Source organism: Ictalurus furcatus, chromosome 11 (genome assembly GCF_023375685.1).
Source record: "Ictalurus furcatus strain D&B chromosome 11, Billie_1.0, whole genome shotgun sequence".
Lineage (NCBI taxonomy): Eukaryota > Metazoa > Chordata > Actinopteri > Siluriformes > Ictaluridae > Ictalurus > Ictalurus furcatus.
This window is the reverse complement of record NC_071265.1, coordinates 14,881,229-14,904,077: the sequence shown is the minus strand read 5'-3', so window position 1 is coordinate 14,904,077 and position 22,849 is coordinate 14,881,229. Positions and strand designations below refer to the sequence as shown.

Below are 22,849 nucleotides of genomic sequence, written 5' to 3'. Positions count from 1 at the left end.
TAGTCAAAAAGCTATAAAAAAAAGGTATTTCCTTGCCTTGGTGTGCAGGCTCTCTCGTTTTATAAAACATCAGCAACTAGATCCTGATTTTTTTCCTTACATTTTTTTCTTTCAGATTTTCATTTCATGTCACCCTTCTGGCACACCTCAACAGTGAAAAAGGACATTTAGAGCTTTTCAGGTGTAAAATGGAAAAAATATATAGAAAAACGGACACTATTTCAAAATAGAGAAAAGGCACAGGTGAAACACACTAGATTTTATTTATTTATTTATTTATTTATTTGGAAAATTTATATTTTCCTTTCCATCCTTCAGCATTTGTGACTCTAACACTACAATATTGGTATTAAATGTATGTTACAAATACAAAAAACACAGCAGTCAGCTGTTTAAAATATTAATATGAATGTGAAATATATTCATATGTCTGTATGAAAATGTTAAAATCCAAGTGCACTGCACACACTTTGTATCCTCTTTAAAAACCAAGTGGTGATATGATTGAACTTTGCAGCAGGACACCAAACTACATCTTTTATTAATGTATTAATTTCAACCAAACCCCTTTTCACAATAGCAGCTTTCGTCACCACCTGCACTATGTGGAATTAGTAAATATAAGTATCCATTACTTATTGTATGTTTGTTGTATCTTTTGTCCCAGTTAAATGACTAGTAAAATAAATTATGAACGCTAGATTTTAATGACATGATTTCAGAACTGCATATTTAAAACAAACAAACAAACAAACATAAAACCTTATACAAGGGTTATTGAAATAAATAAATGACTAGGAGGAAACCAAAACAACAAAGTTATTACCTTTTTTTCTTCTCCTCACTAAGTGTATTCTGGTAATTAAATTATCACCATGCCTATTAGCACCCTAATATCGCTTGATAAGAAGTATTAAAAGTGGCGTAATACCCTTTGACATTGGAAAAATAAATACTTTGTTCTACAAGCAGTCATGGCAAACTGTAATCTTCTTAGATCTCATGGAATAAAAAAGTCTGCCAGATCATTTATGTGTGAATCCTTTGTGTTCAGCTTCTGAAAGCCTTATCAGACTACAAAAGCTCACATTGGATTAGGACTAGGAAGCAATTAGCTATTTCTGTACTGTATGCCTTCTCTTGACGCACAGAGCAGACTATAGATTCACACTCACTGAAAGGGTCAGATTGTGGTCTAGCAGCAATTTTCATTGACTCAGAATATGAATCATGCCACACAACTTTGCACATTCTTATTTTTTAATCCAAGACATAATAAGACATGACTCATATACATTTGTCTTTTAATATTTTTATTAAGTTACAGGTTTATAAAATTCAATACATATGCACCAAACAATTTTCCCACATGCACAGTTTAGGTATACAAGGCAAAACAGTTACTTTTCAATGTGAAAATATCAATATTAAAGGTGGGTCATCTCATAGAGATTATGAATCAATACATCAGTATTAAATTCCATGGCCAACTGTTATTAAAAAACAAACAAACTAGATTATCATTATGGACTACATTAAAAAAATATACTGTTACATTTTGGAGGGGGAAAAATTACTGGTCAAGGTTATTAATAAATGTAGTAGTGTTTAAAAAATACTGATCACAAACATTCTAATTTTAAATAGAACAGACAAATTTGTAATTTACTTAGGGCCATAAAATTATTCCATATATATATATATATATATATATATATATATATATATATATATATATATATATATATATATATATATAAATTACAGCAACATTTCTTTGTGAATTGATGTGTCTAGACGCAAATACTGTATTAAAAGTATGTTCCTTTACACAGAATTCTAAATAGTAATTACACCAAGAAAAAAAAGGAGGAAATCCCTTCAGTTCATCAGTACATAATAGAAAAAAAAAAACAACAATGATACAAGGGTATCATTCATAACATTACTGTAAAATTATTTCCTATTGGAAATAAAGATACAAAAGGAACAAAGATTGAAAATAAATAAGAAATGAAATAAAGAAACAAACTATTCTACCATTCATTCTCAAGGACCTCCTTTGTTTCTGTTTCTGAGTTATAGTATCTAAGCATCAGTGGAGCAGGAAGAATGCAAGGACATTGCAAATCCTCGGTGTGAGAGGGGAGGCAGGAAAGCTGGCATCAGTCAATCAAACAGTCTGCATTGTGACAGCCTCAGTAGCAGAGCAGAAAAATCAATATCTCATTGAGTGGCCCAGTGTAGCCTAATCACGGAGGCCTGGACCTTCATGAAAGGGAGCAGATAGGTTCTCCAGATTGGATTTGTTTTTGATGGACCACTATGGGTCGTGCCACGCCTGCTCTTGTTGAGTAAAGCCAAGGTTCCTCATCACCTTGGTTCACATTGTTGTGCTTACTCAGGATTTTAAGACAGAGCATACGCGAGTGCAATGAAGCAGGCACAAAAGCGTCTGGCCAAGGCACGGTTCTTACAGCTGGTCAGCTGATCCCTCACCATTACACTAGAAAGGTCACCTGAAAAATAGCCAACATGCCTCTCAAACCAAATGAATACGACTGATTGGACCATTTTCAAGATCATCAGCTACGGTCTAGACATGTACTGATTACCACACATTCAACACGATGATATTTTTATCAGGGACATCAGTAATTGTCATTACCTCTATACTCCATTTCTCTAAACTGAGAACCTAGTGAGAAATTTATATGAATGTGTGATATATATATATGTAGTTGCAGTAGGAAGTTTACATATACTCACCATGAACATGAATGTCATGGCAATAGTGTACTTTCTATAATTTCTTTGAACTGTTCTTTTCTGGGGCAGAATGATTGTACAACATACATCTTTAATATATAAAAAAGAATTTGGTTCAATTTAATTCATTTTGAATTTTCTGTAATTAACACAGGACCAAAATTATACATCCAGGGTCAAAAATATACATTAAAAAAACACTTAGATTATTAATTCACTGCTTAGATTACTAATTCACTGGTGCTGAAAGTTCCAAAATGTCCTTTAATTTGCCAAGACCAAGGACTCTTAATTTCCTGTTAGTGATCATGATTGACTACAGCTGGCAGCTTCTCTGTGGCAACATAAAAAGGGTTTGTTTGACAGAACTCATTGGATTGACCAACACACAGTACTATGGGAAAGTCCAAGGATTACAGTGCAGATCTGAAAACGAGGATGGTGGATTTACACAGATTTAAGACAGGAATGTCTCTTGGAGCCATTTCTAAACAATTGCAGATTCCAAGATCATCAGTTCAAACAATTGCACATAAGTACAAGTTATTGGGAAGTGTAGCCACTTTGCCAAGGTCTGGAAGAAGACGCAAACTGTCACCTGCTGCTGAGGGTGACAGTTCGGATGGACTTGGACACAATTGGGTGTTTCAACAGGACAATGACCCCCAAACAAACATCAAAGCTGGTTGTGGAATGGATAAAGCAGGCTAACATTAAGCTTTTGGAATGGCCTTCCCAAAGTCCTGATCTCAACCCTATCAAAAATTTGCGACTATGCTTAAAAGTCGAGTCAAGAAAAGGAAACTAACAAATGTCATTTAACTTTACCAATCCTGCCAAGAAGAGTGGTCAAATATCCAAACAGAATTCTGCCAGAAGCTGGTTGATGGCTACCAAAAGTGTCTGCTCGAGGTGAAACTTGATAAGGGACATTCAACTAAATATTAGGTGTGCTGTATGTATATTTTTGACCCTGTATGTATAATTTTGACCTTATACATATATATATATATATATATATATATATATATATATATATATATATATTCATTTTCAGTAACTCTTTCAATCGGGTCAAGCTTACGGTGAATCCAGAGCCTATCCCGGGAACACTAGGTGCGAGGTTGGAATACACCTTGGATGGGACACCAACCTGTTGCAGAACACCACACCTACATATTTCCATACTTATTCTCTCCTAGGGGGCAATTTACCATTACAAATTTATCTACCAGTTCACCTAATGACATATTTTGGGAAGTGGGAGGAAAATGGAGATCCTGAAAAATTAACCATGCAAAGATGGGGAGCATATAAAGAACTCGACACAGACAGCAACTCAAACTGATAATTGAACCAGGGACCCTTGAGTTGTGAGTCAGCAACACTGCATTCCAAAAAATAACATTTTAGCAAGTGAAAATATCTTGAATATGGTCAAATGTATTTAGCATTTTCTTTGCTAAGATTATAATTAACCAACTCTAAGATTATTAAACCTATTTACAACCATATTTTACTAATTTCAAGCTTCAGATTAGCTTGTTCTTTTGTTCTTTTTTTTCTTTCTAATTTTAAGTATTTATTTCTAGAAAGACAAAATGATCTGCCAATAGAATAAGAAAATGTAAAGCTCAAAATACAACCTATTTAATCTTTTATTTCATTTTTAATAATCTCATAATTAGATAATTACTATTGTTGCACTATTAGATAAATTTGCCCGTATTCAAGATATTTGCACTTGTTAAGATATAATTTTTACAGTGTACCTGCTACACCACTGTGCTGATGTCCATATAAGCCTACAAATTCTTAAATTATTGATGAACCACTCAATATTAACAAATACTGTTTTAGTAAAAACATCCTTACAGAACTATCATAAGGACTGTAATAAAAAACAAACAAACACCCATTACACCCATACATTTTGCACTAACTGTTTCTTATTTTGGCAGAGGATTCATCTGTATTACCCCCAGAGTACCATGATTATAAAATCAGTATACTCTTTTGGACATGGACATGTGCTTTCACCCTCAGATGACCTCAGAATATGTGGCAAATCTCGGTGTAGGCTTTTTGCTCAGTCTCGGCCTTTGTATGGCTTTTACCTCCCTGACATCCACCAAAAATGCCTTCAGAGCTATAAAATGTTTAATCAATCCAATTCACACCAAACCACGCCTTGCCACTTAGTCTTGAACTTTGCTGCAAGCTGATTTACCAAATATAGGACTAAAGAATTTGTGGATCTGTCCCTTCTTGCAGGAAATTCAATAGGTTGGCATTCTTCAAGGCACTAGGTTTATTCAATGCTCTCATACAGGACTGAACCAATAGGATGCCAATTTCATTAACCCACTTTTGAGTCCCAGGTTGGAAAACACATATAAAGCTGGAGAGGAAATTGCTTGTGAAGCCTACATTGCCACTTAACAAGTATATCGCATATTCTGGCCTTAACTCTGCAGAATGCCTAATGCATGAGCCATCTATTATTTAACAAGCATGAGGAAAAGAACAAAATACTATATCCCATCAAAGAGCCAGAGGAGCAGTTTCTCTTGCTCAATAACTGACATATCTCTTAGAGCGTTAATAACATTCCACAATGGAGTAATGGGAATGTGTGGGATGTTGGATAAAAAGAAGGATCATTAAAAGATAATAGGACTGCTTTCTAACCTGGCTTCCCAAAGATCCATGGCTCCATCACACAAATAGTAACATAGAAAGGAGAACGCAAAACAGATCTAAAGTTTAAGGTGACATCTATCATCAATGTTTTCTACAGGGCTTCTTTTAAGAGCGTCACTCAGTTACAGCTGTGGTTCTTGCTACAGATTAACTAAGAAGGAGCACTAAGAAGGAGAGCCTACTGAGAGTTTTTACATTAAGACTGTGACCAAGTTTTATGTGTGCGTGTGTGTGTGTGTGTATGTATATATATATATATATATATATATATATATATATATATATATATATATATATATATATAACAATACATGTAATTTCTGCCTTGAACAAAACAAAATCTCATCAGAATGTAGCCAGATACATTTACATTTTCAAGAGAACAATCGAATTATTCTTAGTAGAATATAACCACAGATGACCCTGATGCCTGAAAACTGTGTATTAGATTAGAGGTTGAAACAACACTCTCAGATCTATTTTGTTGTTTACTTTGGTATGTAAATGGCCTTAAGGCATTGATTGCTTTCAAGAACCAAAATGTGGAGGAGGTTAACATAAAAGAAGCCAAAAAAAATAGAGAGAAAGAGAATGTAAAGTATTTTGTGCCATCCAACTCAAATCGGTCATCTCCTGTATGATCATGCACAACAATTACATCGTCATTCTAGCAGTGGTGATCATTTTTCTGCGTTATTCTGACGTTTCCATATTGACAAATCCTTTCATTATTTGTTTGACATTCCAATATCCTGCAGTGTCAGTGACATGCATATATGGGGCAATCCTATTAAGCCAGACAGAGATGGGTGGCAATAACAAGGCATGGGTTAAGAGCATGAAGTGTGTGTATCTGTGTGTGTGTGAGAGAGAAAGAGACAGAAAGAGAAAGCGAGTGAAAGAGATTGGTGTCAGGTGGAGATACTGTTCACAAGGGAAAAACCTTCAGAAGGCGTTAAGGGCCACCAGTGCAGTTATGAGGAGCTGAGAGAGTGTGAGGGTGTCTAGTCTTCCTATACCAGACCCTTGTGCTCCCATACCTAAAATATAATAAAAATAGATCAAATTATATAGAGGATAAAACACAATAAATCACAGCAATTAAAGGACATTTTTTGTGCCAAATTAAAAAGAAGATAATACACCTGAGAAGAGAATGCTCTCTAGTTCTTCATTATTAATAGCTTTCAATAGCAAAGTACTTAGTGATGAAAAGCCTCAGTGAAGAAGGAGGTACAGAAAAAACAACATGTTTTTAATTTGATCAAAGGAGGATGAAACCGCTCTGCTGTTTCACATGCCGCTTTGCTAGGCTGTCAACAATGAACAATATGGAGCTGACAGAGATTGATGGTGGTCGGAATGTGAATTCCTAAAAAGGTCGAGAGCTCCAGTGAGGTACAAAAAGGAGGGAAAAGTCTATTATCCATGGATGGAGAGCAAAGTGACTTATAATTTCTGTGCTCCTTGGATGATTGAATAGCCATCAGAAGCCTATGAAGGGAGTCAGAATGGGGAAAAAGAAAACAGGACTTACTATGTTGGTGAATATGGATGGGTTCACTTCCTTCTCCAAGGCCACCCTTGCTCAGGCTCTTAATCTGAATGACGTAGTTATCATGGGGAGAGAGCGTCAGCTCCACTGTGGTTTTGTTGGTGGTGATTGTGTATATTTCATTATTGTGGTGGCGCCTGTATATTACCTGTAGGCAGTGAAAAAACAGCACTTACTGAACTGAAATGTCACAAATACAAACAACAGGAAAGAATTATTATTAAATTATGCAGCATGAGGTGGCATTAAGAAATCAGACTGGACACTTGTGAATGAATGAACCATATGAGAACCCACATGTGGCAGTTTGAAATGTGAATAATGACAAAAAAAAAAAAAACCCACTAGATTCTAGATGGTCCTCTGACACACACACACACACACACACACACACACAATTGTCCAAAGTGTACTATCAAATACCTCACAGGTATTTAAAATGTATACAGGTCTAGCAATATAAATTCATTGCCTATAATGATCTGGATAAGCAACTAACAGGACTGAATTGTGACAACAGTTGCATTTTAATGCGTAACCATTAATTATTATTTATGGCTAAAATTAAGACATTTTGAAATGGTTATATCTGGTTTCATAGTCGTACTTCATGTTACCACTTTTGACTAGGGCCATGGACTCTGAAAAGATAAAATATCTCTGTTTTGAATTTGATGAGGAGAGAATTAAGGTATACTTCTCTGTCCAGTTGTCTTTAAACACTGTTTCACTGTTTCTCTGTGATTTGTTTTGTTTTGTTTTTTTTTTTTTAAAAAAAAAAGAACAACAATAAAAAAAAAACAAAAACATGTCCTTAGTTTGATAATCAGACCAGAAAGGCTATGTGACATAAAATGCTATGAAAGTCTGTGAAAACTCTGCTCTTGCTGAGGTAATGTTTCTAGCATTGGACTTTATCTCTGGTCTGATGAGCTGCCTTCAGCTAAATAAATCACATAAAATGCAGGTGACTGGACAAACCATAACAGAAGATCTGTTACAGAAGCCAAGCTGGTTCATGTTTAGAGTCACAGAAATATGGCCAGCTTTTTTTACATTAATTGGCTCTCTGACAGTTTTGTAAGTCCTCTGCAATACAATGTGGTCTGCCAGTTAATGACCAATGATTTACTTTGCTTTATATGAATGGTTTCTACTTAATATGTAAATAAATGCAACATAATTAATTTGAAAGTGCGATAAGTGCATATTGATATAATTATGATCTTTGAACTACAAGGAAAGTCCAGTGAATACCTTCAGTAATAATGTATACATTATAAAGAACACAAAATATACAACACAGTGTAAAATCTTTGTTTACACAGCAAGCCTATGGCTTGCTACAGATCATAACCACTTTGCCCACTTCAAGACTGGAGAGATGCTATGGCATCAAGATGCACCATCCATAAGACAGTTTATTTGGATGCAGTTTTACAAAAATGTATCACAATGCAAGACAAAAATGACAACACCTTTAGGACAATGTGTCAGTGTGTCACTGACATCTTGGAGCAAAGCTACTGGCCACACATCACACACAGCAGATTATCGCACTGATCGAGCTTTGAAAGGTCAGCTGTAAACAGGCTTAAAGTTGAATTTGATTGATGTCGCAAGGTACCTAGAGGTTGCATTGCTTTTAAGTGAAACCATCGCTCTCTCCAAAAGAAAATAGTGGCTTTGCTGGTGCCAAACAATGTTGCCTTTCATCTTCTATACTCAGGCTAAGTTCTGAATTCTGATCTACTACTCACTGTAGTTCACTGCTACTAGCTAGCTCATTCTCCTTAATCGCACAACAGCCACAAAGGATCATCAGTGTTGACATGGTCATGGCCAATTCCTGCCCTCCAGTTTGGTCTCCTCTATCACATGCAGTTTTTGGACAGTACCCATAACCAACATTATGCACACACACACAGGAAGTGTGTCATACTGTAAGTTTGGCATCTGAAGTGTGGCTGTATTCAGAGAAATTCTGAAGACGAGAGATGTTTGCAAATATTTGAAACGATGACACCCTTTAATTTTCACATCTTCAAGTTTCCTTACACACAAACAAGTGTCATCTTATTTGCAGGGGAAAATTCCACCCACGTCTAGCTACAGACGTCACAAACAAGACTGTAGAAATTGTGAGTGATTTGCTTCTCAACAGAGTCATTTAATAAATTAGCCCCAGGCTAGCAGATGTCACAAACACAGTGTCGAAATGTGCCTTATGTTAAGTAAGAACACTGTGTCTGCAGGGATACTGTAGCCTGAATTAAGACGGTATTTGGTTTTGGGTGTGCTTTAGCTACTGAGTAAACATTTATATAGGTTCAGATGAGCTGCTCATGGTACATAGTTACTCCCAAAATGAATAAATATCACTGAACAGGTCTGGATATTTATTTTTAAGGCTTTGTCGCTCTTCTAGTTGCTAATACAATGTCATGTTGGTTATTGAACTTTAAAATAGCTGTGATAGTTATATTGATATTTGTTTTTATCATTTCATAAAATGTATCCATTATCCTGACACCTACCACATATCCAATGACCTCAGACTCAGTATCCAGAGCTATGACTGGGTCCCACTGCAGTGTGAGCTGCGAGCCTATCAGAGTCCACTCCACGTTTTGCGGTGGCTGCCCAGGAGCTGAAGGAATGAATGAAATATAGCAACACAGAAGCAAATTGTGATTCTTTTAGTCTCTGCTATTTCATAACTATACTCTTACTGTCACTATTAAGGCGGGCTTGCAGAGATAGCAGTTCTCGTAACCAAAGTCTAAGTAACCCTAGTAGGATACTCACGTGGTTTCTTAGTGGTAGCATTAACAGGCAGAGACTGAGGGCTGCTTCCTGCAGTATTGAAGGCACACACACCTAAATAGTATAGCGTGTTGCCCTGAAGACCGCTAACATTGACCGCAGTGGAGTTGTTGCTGATTCTCACTTTACCTACAGTTTCCGGCTTAGTGTTGTCTTCCCAGTACACCACCTGGATACAAGAGAAAGAGCACAGATAAAAGATGAGATCACAGATGAGATTGAATACAATCAAGAGACAAGTGATACAAATGGTTCATGGTAAATTGAGAATGAAATTACTTTCCATGTGTGAAGGAAGCTTAGAGAAATGTTTCTTTTTCAATATATGTTAATGCAGCTGAAAAAAACAAACAAACGTTTGAATGAGTTCTAAATAAAACTTTTAAATTAAGACACTGCCAATAAAGATATTGATCCATGACTCCGATCTGATTTACTGTATGCCATTCTACTGAGATCTATAATCGGTTACTGGTCGAAACGGATGTTAAGGGAATGCTGCTTATTATATTTCACTGAAGTGGATCAATACCTGGTCACTAAGCTCACATGGCATCATTCTAATTATATTAAGCCATCACATCAGAATCAATAATCAATTGAATTCTCATTGACATCCTTCCTACAGTACGCTGCTGGGTGAACACATTACAGTATATTGATAGCTGCAGGGAATGTGGATTCCTGGTGAAAGGGTGTTTCATTGATTTTCTAGAGGATATGAAATTTCGCTTAACACTTAGCTGTGCACAGCTGAATAATAATTTTTACAAGGAAATGAAATAATCAATTATTAATCCCAGGTCATATATTCTATCAGTGTTTAGATCTTACATGTCAGATGAGTTAAGTCAATGAATAATTACACTATAATGAGATTTGCCCAGAGGACTTCCTTCCTAAATTAGCTTACCTTTTTTTATTCACTGAGGATCTTTTGGAACATTATATGACAGCAATGTGTGACGTGACCGCAATTCTTGTATAAAAAATGGAGTTAATTATAATGTTGTTTTTTTTTTTCTCCCTACATGCTTGCCAGGAAGTTATGATCGATAGATTAGAAAGCTGAGTGTTCTTTAACAGTACATTAGATGTTTGGGACTGTAACTAATAAAGGATAGCAGAAGAGAAGACAGAATAAAGAAAGGATCATAACTCCAAAGAATGATATCAGGAGACAAATTCAGACACCTTTAGAAATCACTGCTGCTACAGCTTACCAAGGACTGCTCATTGAGGAACCATTAACATTACATGTGGATGTACTGACTGAGCAATCATCCTATATGTGTGATAGCCTGACAACTATTCATAAGGGCAAATCATTTTCTATATCAGAATGTTATATAGTATTTGGGGACACACTGTATACAAATTATAACGGACAAGGAAAACATCCGTTGTCGACTCTAAATGATCGATGATGGGATGATCTTCACTTGAGTTAATATTATCCTGAACAAACAGGCTACAGAAACAAATGTGCCGCCCACCGCTATATTTGTAATCTAACTGACATATGGAAAAACAACAATACTGCCAAATTTTAAGACTTGTAACATGAAATGAATTCTCACTATAATTATCAGCAATATCCACATCAGTGTCTGTCTCATCACTTGACGTAAAAGTCACTCGCGGTATTTAAACACAAGCCTCATCATCATCTCTTCACTTGACTGATCCCTGTTCAAGCTAACATCAGTAGGGAAATAATTGATGATTTATTCACACTGTTATGTTCTCCTGGCTACATTTTTGAGATTCCATTATTTAAACATTTTTATAACTTGTCCATGTGTTCAGATTATGTAAGTGCTCTTCTCTGTTTTGATGATTAAACAGTGCAGATACATCTTGGAGAACTAATTAGGTTTATGACTAATTTGCTATTGCATGTAGAGATTAAAAAAAAATCAAAGCCTGAGATTAAATGTGTGAGGTACTCATACTTAGCTACCGAGGTTTTAGACACCTTTTAGCCAGACTGCCTGCATTCACTATTGAGTTGGTTAAACTGGCTCCTTACAAAACATGATATTTGCAGAGTGCCAAGACAGCAAAACTCGAACACTGAAAACATTTAAATGAAATTGTCAAATGTTTAAGTCCAACAAAATATCAAACCACTTTGAAATACTATATGCAGATACAATAAGGTCTTTATCTTTACCCTAGGATGCATAGACAATTTTCATTCTCATGGGGTTTACTCAGTGCACGTAGTTATGTATGATGTATATACAGTATGTATCCCTCTCAGTAACAGTAGCAGCACCTCAATTTTCCTTTGCTGAGATCAAAGATTTCATTCAACTAGTACAGCTTGCAAAGGATTTCCTTCATTACATGTTTCCATAATGTGCAAAAAATCACAAGTGACTGAACATTGCAGTAAGTCATTTGATAAGCTTGTTACCTGAGTGTGTGTGTGTGTGTGTGTGTGTGTGTGTGTGTGTGTGTGTGTGTGTGTGTGTGTTAAATGTCTGAGAGCGCTATATTATTGCATTAGAGCTGGTTCAATGAAATCTTGTTGGATGCTGATATGAACTGTCTATAATAATTTAGGACATTCAATAATTAGTACTTCCAGCATATATAGGAGAGTTCAAGTCATAGTATAGATGATGAACTAATTGGTTGACCCTCATGTAATGCTACACTACTAAGCAATGGCTATCTAATTGACCCATGCCTTCTCTCTCTTTTTTTGTTATACCATGCATTCATTCATTCATTCTTAAGCTGGCTTTGCACTGTTTGATTTCAGCAGTCTTTTAGGCTATTATTGTTTGTCACATTGTAAACAAATCTTGGCTAAATTCTATAACAGATTATATGAGGAATATCCTCTAACAATAGACCTGCGCTTAAAGAGCATTACCATGTTCTGCATCCATCATCAATCAGCCAATCCAGGTTCATGTAGAAAATGGGGTTGCATAAACAGAGACATTCTTTGCACCAAGCTTGAGGATATTTTTCTGTCTGTTAACATGTTTTGTTCATATTTTCATATCATAGCTGTCTCTCGAATTTCGCATCATCCTGGGCCATCCTCATCCTATTGGTGGCTTTTATATGAGCGTTGTAGCAGCATTCACATTCAGATTTTAGTTAAACAACTGATGACACTGCTAGAAATTTGTTGTCTTTGTGATCTTTGGTTGCAACAGCACTAAATTGGCCACCAGTGAGCCCATCACATTATGCATTCTAAGACCACCAATCTCAACTCACAAGCAAGAATTCTTTTTTTACGATGCACAATTCTTGTCTGTGATAGCAAAATTGAGCCAAAGCTCATACAGTGTAAAACTGGCTTTATTTAGTAATCACTTTATCCTGGTCAGGGTTGTGGTTTATATCCAGTATGTATCCTGGGAACACTTGCCACAAGGCAGGATAACACTTTTAACAGGATACCAGTCCATTGCAGGACACCACACACACACACACACACACACACACACACACACAGCACAGCACAGCACATGGTCAAACATACAGTGCATCCGAAAAGGATTCACAGCGCTTCACTTTTTCCACATTTTGTTATGTTACAGCCTTATTCCAAAATGGATTCAATTCATTATTTTCCTCAAAATTCTACAAACAATACCCCATAATGACAATGTGAAAGAAGTTTGTTTGAAATCTTTGCAAATTTATTAAAAATAAAAAATAAAAAAAGCACATGTACATAAGTATTCACAGCCTTTGCTCAATACTTTGCTGAAGCACCTTTGGCACCAATTACCAATTACCAATTACAAGTCTTTTTGAGTATGATGCTACAAGCTTGGCACACCTATTTTTGGGCAGTTTCACCCATTCTTCTTTGCAGGACCTCTCAAGCTCCATCAGGTTGGATGGGGAATGTCGGTGCACAGCCATTTTCAGATCTCTCCAGAGATGTTCATTCGGGTTCAAGTCTGGGCTCTGGCTGGGTCACTCAAGGACATTCACAGAGTTGTCCTGTAGCCACTCCTTTGTTATCTTGGCTGTGTGCTTAGGGTCACTGTCCTGTTGGAAGATGAACCTTCGCCCCAGTCTGAGGTCCAGAGCGCTCTGGAGCAGGTTTTCATCAAGGATGTCTCCGTACATTGCTGCATTCATCTTTTCCTCAATCCTGACTAGTCTCCCAGTTCCTGCCGCTGAAAAACATCCCCACAGCATGATGCTGATACCACCATGCTTCACTGTAGGGATGGTATTGGCCAGGTGATGACTGGTGCCTGGTTTCCTGCAGACATGACGCTTGCCATTCAGGCCAAAGAGTTCAATATTTGTCTTGGTGTTGGTCTGAGAGTCCTTCAGGTGCCTTTTGGCAAACTCCAGGCGGGCTGTGGCTTCCGTATGGCCACTCTACCATACAGGCCTGATTGGTGGAGTGCTGCAGAGATGGTTGTTCTTCTGGAAGGTTCTCCTCTCTCCACAGATACACGCTGGAGGTCTGTCAGAGTGACCATCGGGTTTTTGGTCACCTCCCCGACTGAGGCCCTTCTCCCCCGATCGCTCAGTTTGGCCGGGCGGCCAGCTCTAGGAAGAGTCCTGCTGGTTCCAAACTTCTTCCATTTACGGATGATGGAGGCCACTGTGCTCATTGGGACCTTCAATGCTGCAGAAATGTTTCTGTACCCTTCCCCAGATCTGTGCCTCGATACAATCCTGTCTCGGAGGTCTACAGACAATTCCTTGGACTTCATGGCTGGGTTTGTGCTCTGACATGCATTGTTAACTGTGGGACCTTATATAGACAGGTGTGTGCCTTTCCAAATCATGTCCAATCAACTGAATTTACCACAGGTGGACTCCACTCAAGTTGTAGAAACATCTCAAGGATGATCAGTGGAAACAGGATGCACCTAAGCTCAATTTTGAGTGTCATGGCAAAGGCTGTGAATACTTATGTACATGTGCTTTTTTTGTTTTTTATTTTTAATAACTTTGCAAAGATTTCAAACAAACTTCATTCATGTTGTCATTATGGGGTATTGCTTGTAGAAATTTAAGGAAAATAATGAATTTAATCCATTTTGGAATAAGGCTGTACCATAACAAAATGTGGAAAACAGTGAAGTGCTGTGAATTCTTTCCGGATTCACAGTATCTACAACACTTTACACCAGTCCACTTTTGTTCATATTTACAAAGACAATAAATTTAATCTAGAAGAACATTTAAAGATGGTGAAATAATTTTTCTAATTGTTCCACTAAAAGTACAAAAAAGGAAAATAGGTTATTTTGACTAAAAAGCGAAGGGCTAAACCTACCAAGCTAGACCGACTATTAAAGATTCATATCAGAAGCACTGTACCTCATAGCCGAGCACTCTCTCAGGACTCGACTGTACTGCTTCCCAGCTGACTTCGATGTCGGAGGCCGAGAGGCTTCTAGCCACAACTCTCTCAGGTGCTATGCTCGGCACTGCAAATATAGTGGAAAGACCAGAAAGGTTTTTGTTCTCTTATTCTGTAACTTCACATGCAGAATTGTATTAACGCCTGAGAATAAACCCCCTAGACACACCTGAGAGAACCCCCACTTCATTTTAATGGGATCTGTGACTGGCAGGGAGGAAGACAATCTGCTGAGCAAATTCAATTAACACTGTAGCTCACAGACAGGCCCGTAAATGTCGGGCAGGATTTGCCGTAATCTATTGCCGTAATAACTAATATCGGGTTGACGCCCTTGCTGCAGGAGTGTATGTGTGGGGAAGAGCTGTCTAAATCAACTTAGTTCATCATTACTATTCAAGGTCATGCCTGTGTGTGAGGCACAGAGTGGAGGGTGGTTGAGTTTGGGAGTGTAGGCACCAGTGCTGTGTCTAGAAGTAGTAACTCGAGGAGACAAGACTTGTGATATAGTTTTGAAGATGTGCATAATAAAATGTCTTCAAGATTACAACACATCAAGTTACGATCAGTTACTACAAATACATACTCAAAATAAGCCGGATGCATGGTAATCTTCATAAATGAATGACAGTGTGTACATAGGATTACGCTAACCTTCCTCTGCTGAGAACACATTGACAATGGAGCTGAAGGGTCCTTCCCCACGGTTATTAAAAGCACCCACTTTGACGTCAAAGGGCGAGAAAGGTGGTATTGTGTCATTGCGGAAAACATATCGTGCCACAATGGGTGAGGATATCACTGCCCGGGTCCAGGTGACTGTGCCCATTGGTCGGAAGGCGATGATGTAACCAAAGCCTTCTCCATTCTGTAGCTCCTCTGGGACTGGCTGGGGGTGGAACATAAGACTGTAGTGATATTAAAACACATCGAGAGCAACACGCCGGCCGCCCCACACTTCAGAAGAACATGAGTCAGTTATAACATGTACTGCTGTAACACCGCTGTTTCTCCCCCAGTAGTTTTTAAAATCCTACACCACATCAAACAAAGCTGAAACAAACATTCCTGCCTTATTCTGAAGTTGTAAATCTGGTGAAGTTGCACTATATGTCTTGTCACTGTGAGAATTGGTAAAAACAAAACTGTGGAATTCATTGCAATGGCACTCAGAACAGTCATTATATTCTCCAACTATAAAAAAAATGGGGAGAATAAGATTTAATATCGTCAGTAAAATGTGTCGACATCTTGGGGTTTTTAGCAAGAAACATAAGTTAAATATGAATATTCCTGCAGAGAAATAACTGTCCACTGTGCCATATAGCCTTACCTTGCTGAACTTACTGCACCAACAGTTTCCTACATCAACATGATTTTAATTGGGCTTTAAATGTTTTACACATTAACATTTTATGCATTCAATTAGACCTGTGTTACAGGACTCTTTAGACGCTGCCCTTAGACAAAGCATTATTGCAGCTTTCCCTGATGTCCTTTGGTAATGAAATAGAGGACTTTTACATTCCCAGTGCTCCTTCCCTCTGTATCGGGATTTCAGCAGCACACTGAGAACCATTTATGGGAGACGAAAACGTCAAAGGAACCTTCTGGCCCTTTAGTTGAATCCCATTTGGAGTGGAGGAAATGAAACCAAAAAACCTGTCCAGAGAGAGAAGTGTTTCGTGCGTAGCAGAGCTCATAAAATGGCTCCATTCAATTCCACACAATTAAGCAAAAAACCCAAGACTAGCCATTGCGGGAGGGAGACGGTAAAATCTGATAAACGACTTACCTCCCATGTTATCACTAATTCTGACTTGGTGCCTCCCCCTCCTCCTACATCAGTGGGAGCTGTATCAGGAACTGCAGGGCAAAATAAATAAGTAAATAAATAAATAACATAGGAAGTCCTTTGGGCAAATCTCATTATAGTGTAATTCATTGACTTAACTCATCTGACATGTAAGATCTAAACACTGATAGAATATATGACCTGAGATTAATAATTGATTATTTCATTTCCTTGTAAAAATTATTATTCAGCTGTGCACAGCTGTGTTACGTGAAATTTCATATCCTCTATGTATAAATGTCATACATTTAAACTATATGTTTTGCTTACGTCTAAATATGATGCTTAACATGATTTGTCTAACATAAAACATTAAGTGCTCATTAAGCTCAATTAGTTTTTAATAGACATGAAACAAATCACATTTATAATACAGATGTTATGTTCAGGTCATTTGACCTGAGAGTAAGAAGATGAAAGTATAGTAATTGGTCTTTGTAAATGTGACACAGTGGTTTTAGTTCCCATAACATCCTCCAAAGAATGTATACGAGCACTCATGTGTATAAAGCCACAGTTTGCAATGTACTCCTAGTCTTATGTTTGTCTTTCTTTGCGTTTTTCTATGTTGCTGTGTTTAAGGTCTTTGGTATATATTTAGTATTTGCTTTAGTCTTTTGCTGCCGATTCATAGTTCTTGTTTTGTGTTGGTTGTGCTATTAATTGAAGTAAATCTACACTTTCATCTGTCTCTGCCTTGAAATCGTGACACTCCATCTCTAATCATACTCAGGATCTGCAAGCATTTGCAAGGGGTTTTTTATTTCTATTTCCAACAATATTTATATATTGGTATTTGTATTTCCATAAATATTACTCAAATTGAGTTGATGATAAAATATATTATGGGTTTTTCAATTTTATAATTGTAGTAGACAGAAGGTGAGGGTTAAAGCCAGTCGAACAATCTGAGCCATCACTCTGGGCCAATAGTTCTGACACTCAGAATGATTGCAGCAAGATTGAATTGTCAAATCTTTCCTTTTACATGAAGAAAGTTTTACTTCTGGGAATGGAAAGTGGAACACACTAAGTGAGTTTGTTATCTGTAAGTGTATTAAGGCTGACTGGTAGTGACACTCATTATATGTTTGGAAATCTGGAGGAAATGAGATGCTTGCAGTCTCTCTCTCTCTCTCTCTCTCTCTCTCTGTGTGTGTGTGTGTGTGTGTGTGTGTACAAAAGTGAGTGAGAATGGTGCTTTCTTTTGAGATCACAAGAGGACAATGTGGACATGAGATTTAGCAAAAAATTCTAGATATTTAATGACATTAAGTGATAGTCTTTCCTTTCTCATATATCTGTTTCCTCCTTTTCTATTGAATATGAGTTTATTCAGTAAGGGCCATATCTTCAAAGCTGCACTCACATAGTTTGGTGTTAATACTGAAACTTGTGAATACTGGTATTCAGACCTCAGTTTTTCATGTGGACTTAAGTGCTACTCTGACTATTGTGTAGGATTTGCAAACCGGTGTGTTTTAGTTATGCAGGATTCTGACCTTGGTTTTCTCTTGTCTAATATTGGCTTGAGTGAGGAGCAGTATTAAATCCAGTACCACTGTCTGACAGTTTGGTGGAACCACAGTATATAATGATGAAGTTCATTTTTTGGACTGTAAATACAGTCAAATGAAACGATGGAATGCCATTCATTGGTATTATTATATACATGACCAGAGAGGGTCTTAATTTGAAACATTTTGACGACCAAGTTTTATATGGATTAAACTATAAACTACACTTTTGTTTGAGCTGTTTAAACTGTGGACATAATTTTATTCAACTACTTAACTACTCAAAATAGCTCATTAAAAGCAAGATCAAATCGCCTTCATTGTGTGCACAAAGTACAATTTCATGACCTTGATTATTCCCTTATTCAATAAACCTTTAAAGACCCATAATGAACCCATCCTACAGGATGTGCTGGATCGAGTGCTCCTTTATATGCTGACAAATAATGAGGTTGGATGCCATATTGTTAATTTAAAAATTTGCAGCAATGAATGTGATTAATTATGATGAGCACTATTCATGCAACAGTACAGTGCCCACCACTAATATTGGTACTCTTGGTAAATATGAGCAAAGAAGGCTGTGAAAAATTGTCTTTATTGTTTAACCTTTTGATCTTTTGTTAAAAAAAAATCACAAAAAATACTCTGCTCTCACTGATATCAAACAATTATAAACAAAACACAGGAATATAAAAAATATCTGCAGTATCTCACAAAAGTGAGTACACCCCTCACATTTTTGTAAATATTTGATTGTATCTATTCATGTGAATACACTGAAGAAATGAGACTTTGCTACAATGTAAGAGACCTTGTGCTCCTCTACTTTCCGTTTGAGGATGCCCCACTCATGCTCAATAGGGTTTAGTCCATCACCTTCACCCTCAGCTTCTTTAGCAAGGCAGTGGTCGTCTTGGAGGTGTGTTTGGGGTCGTTATCATGCTGGAATACTGCCCTGCGGCCCAGTCTCCGAAGGGAGGAGATCATGCTCTGCTTCAGTATGTCACAGTACATGTTGGCATTCATGGTTCCATCAATGAACTGTAGCTCCCCAGTGCCGGAAGCACTCATGCAGCCCCAGACCATGACACTCCCACCACCATGCTTGACTGTAGGCAAGACACACTTGTCTTTGTACTCCTCATCTGGTTGACGCCACACACGCTTGACACCATCTGAACCAAATAAGTTTATCTTGGTCTCATCAGACCACAGGACCTGGTTCCAGTAATCCATGTCCTTAGTCTGCTTGTCTTCAGCATCGTGTTTGCGGGCTTTCTTGTGCATCATCTTTAGAAGAGGCTTCCTTCTGGGACGACAGCCATGCAGACCAATTTGATGCAGTGTGTGGCATATGGTCTGAGCCCTGACAGGCTGACCCCCCACTCCTTCAACCTCTGCAGCAATGCTGGCAGCACTCGTACATCTATTTCCCAAAGACAACCTCTGGATATGACGCTGAGCACGTGCACTCAACTTCTTTGCTCGACCATGGCGAGGCCTGTTCTGAGTGGAACCTGTCCTGTTAAACCGCTGTATGGTCTTGGCCACCGTGCTGCAGCTCAGTGTCAGGGTCTTGGCAATCTTCTTATAGCCTAGGCCATCTTTATGTAGAGCAACAATTCTTTTTTTCAGATCCTCAGAGAGTTCTTTGCCATGAGCTGCCATGTTGAACTTCCAGTGACCAGTATGAGGGAGTGTGACAGCGATGACACCAAATTTAACACACCTGCTCCCCATTCACACCTGAGACCTTGTAACAATACCAAGTCACATGACACCAGGGAGGGACAATGGCTAATTGGGCCCAATTTGGACATTTTCACTTAGGGGTGTACTCACTTTTGTTGCCAGCGGTTTAGACATTAATGGCTGTGTGTTGAGTTATTTTGAGGGGACAGCAAATTTACACTGTTACACAAGCTGTACACTCACTACTTTACATTGTAGCAAAGTGTCATTTCTTCAGTGTTGTCACATGAGAAGATATAATCAAATATTTACAAAAATGTGATGGGTGTACTCACTTTTGTGAGATACTGTATCTTTATTAAATATAGGTGTGCAACAATTGTTGGCATCCTTTTAGTGAATACTTTGTGCTACCTCCCTTTGCCAAGATAACAGCTCTGAGTCTTCTCCTATAATGCCTGATGAGGTTGGATAATACATGGCGAGGGATCTGAGACCGTTCCTCCATACAGAATCTCTCCAGATCCTTCAAATTTCGAGGTCCACACTGGTGGACTCTCCTCTTCAGTTCACCCCACAGGTTTTCTATGGGTTTCAGGTCAGGGCACTCACCTGACCTGAGATTTTTTCACACTGTGTTGAGACAATACAGACACACATACTCTTCCAGATTGATTCATATAATTTCCAGTTGACTGGAACTTCTTAATAATTGCCCTGATGGTGGAACGCAATCTGCTTCTTCAGTCCTCGTTTTCTATCCTTCAATTTTTTCATGGCTTAAATACAAGTGGTTGTTTTAAAGACATTGAACTAAATTCTATTGGAAAAGACCAATCTTGGACACAGCTACTCAGGTAAAATCTGGCAATTTTGGAGACATGAACTACACAAAAAATAACTGTAATAATCTGAATCAGTCACTAAGAAAACTAAAAGCAGGTGCTTCTAGAACACCTTCACATATATTTTAGATCATTTTGTCTAAAACTTATAATTACACAAATCAAGGTCCAATACATTTAAATTGAGTTCAGTTCTTTTGAGTTCAGTTCAGCTTAAGATGCAAATGTTTTACTATCTTTAAATGGTTTGTATTGTATTTGTATCTCCTGCTACTTACACTAACATATATAACTTTTAAATAAAGTATTATCTTAAATCTATCTATCTATTTATCTATCTATCTATCTATCTATCTATCTATCTATCTATCTATTTGTATTTCTTTGTGCCAATCTCTCTTTTTTTTCTTCTAGATACGCCCAATCCCAGATTTCCCCTTATGATGTGTATGAATATTTGTGTGTGAATGTAAGTGTGTACGGAACACTCACTTGCATCTTCAGTCCTGGTTTTGGAAGAGGGAGGGCTTGGTTCTCCCATTCCCACACTGTTGCTGGCCAACACTCTGAACTCGTATTCTACCCAGGCATTCAGATCCACCACTGTAGCAGTCAGTGTGTTGCCATTGATCACCTCCGGAACTGAGCAAATACAGACTTATACAAGGCAATTTATAATCATTACATAACAACTTCCCACAATAATAGTTTAGTCAATGGCAAGCCATTTTCGCAATGCACATTTCTTCCTTGCATCTTGTACATTCAATTTTGCATTGCGTACTGGTTTTAAGAATTTTTGAATTGTAATTATGGAGTCAGCTGCATGGAGTGCCTGCATGCCTGGTTTAATTAGGGATGATTTGGGACTGAAATGTTGGCCAATGAAATTGCACATTTTCAGCAAAAAGAGTAAAAATGGGAAAAATATATTTTTTTAAGATGTTCAAATACTCATACTGCAAAACTGAATAAAATCCAAACTATCTGTGCATTGCAAAAATCTGAATTTAACAGGCCACTCTTTTGGATTTTATTCAATTTTATCAAAAGTTTTTAATGATTTTTTAATGGATTTTTAGAGTATTTGATCTTACCTTGGACTCATAACCAATTTGTTCAAGGCACAGACTTATGTTTGCTTGTTAATGATGACCTAAAAAAATCTTACTCAAGACCTACGCAGTCCTACACACTCACCAGCCACTTAATTAGGAATATCTGGACACTCATGCAATTACCAAATCAGCCATTCATGTGGCAGTAACGCAATGAAACTAACTGGGGGAAGAAAAAAAAAAAACATGACATTTTCCCAGTTTTCAGCTGTCCCATTTGGGTGAAACTCTGCCTACTGTAGCCTTAGATACTTGTTCCTGGCTGAAAGGAGTGGAACCCGATGTGGTCTTCGGCCACCTGCCTCAAGATTTGAGATGCTTTTCTGCTTACCATGGTTGTAAAGACTGCTTATTTGAGTTACTGTAGCCTTCCTCTCATCTCAAACTATTCTAACCATTTTCGTCTGACCTCTCTCATCAACAAAGTGTCTCCACCAGCAGAACTACATCTCACTGGATGTTTTTTGTTTCAATACAATTAAATAAAATGTTATTTGTAGAGCACTTTTAATGAATATATGAATGAATATATCACAAAGTAGCTTTACAGAAATATATACATTTCGGATATAGATTTTTCATTTATAAGCAGGCCAGA

At 37.5% G+C, this 22,849-nt stretch overlaps 1 protein-coding gene across 5 annotated transcripts in view; it reads right to left on the bottom strand.

Moving 5' to 3' along the window:
- Positions 1 to 5,802: 5,802 nt before the first annotated feature.
- Positions 5,803 to 22,849, bottom strand: part of cntn3b (contactin 3b) — an 86,347-nt gene continuing 69,300 nt past the window's right edge. For 4 of the 5 annotated variants that reach the window (XM_053636001.1, XM_053636002.1, XM_053635999.1 and 1 more), the window contains 7 exons: positions 21,626 to 21,775; positions 17,017 to 17,087; positions 15,876 to 16,110; positions 15,179 to 15,288; positions 9,836 to 10,022; positions 9,565 to 9,677; positions 6,433 to 7,175 (listed from right to left, as the gene is read on the bottom strand). In XM_053636001.1, the coding sequence (XP_053491976.1) occupies positions 6,789 to 7,175; positions 9,565 to 9,677; positions 9,836 to 10,022; positions 15,179 to 15,288; positions 15,876 to 16,110; positions 17,017 to 17,087; positions 21,626 to 21,775 (1,253 nt within the window). In that variant the 3' untranslated portion in view covers positions 6,433 to 6,788. Of the gene's footprint in view, positions 7,176 to 9,564; positions 9,678 to 9,835; positions 10,023 to 15,178; positions 15,289 to 15,875; positions 16,111 to 17,016; positions 17,088 to 21,625; positions 21,776 to 22,849 lie in introns of all 5 variants that reach the window. The other variant, XM_053636003.1, reaches the window with a different exon arrangement.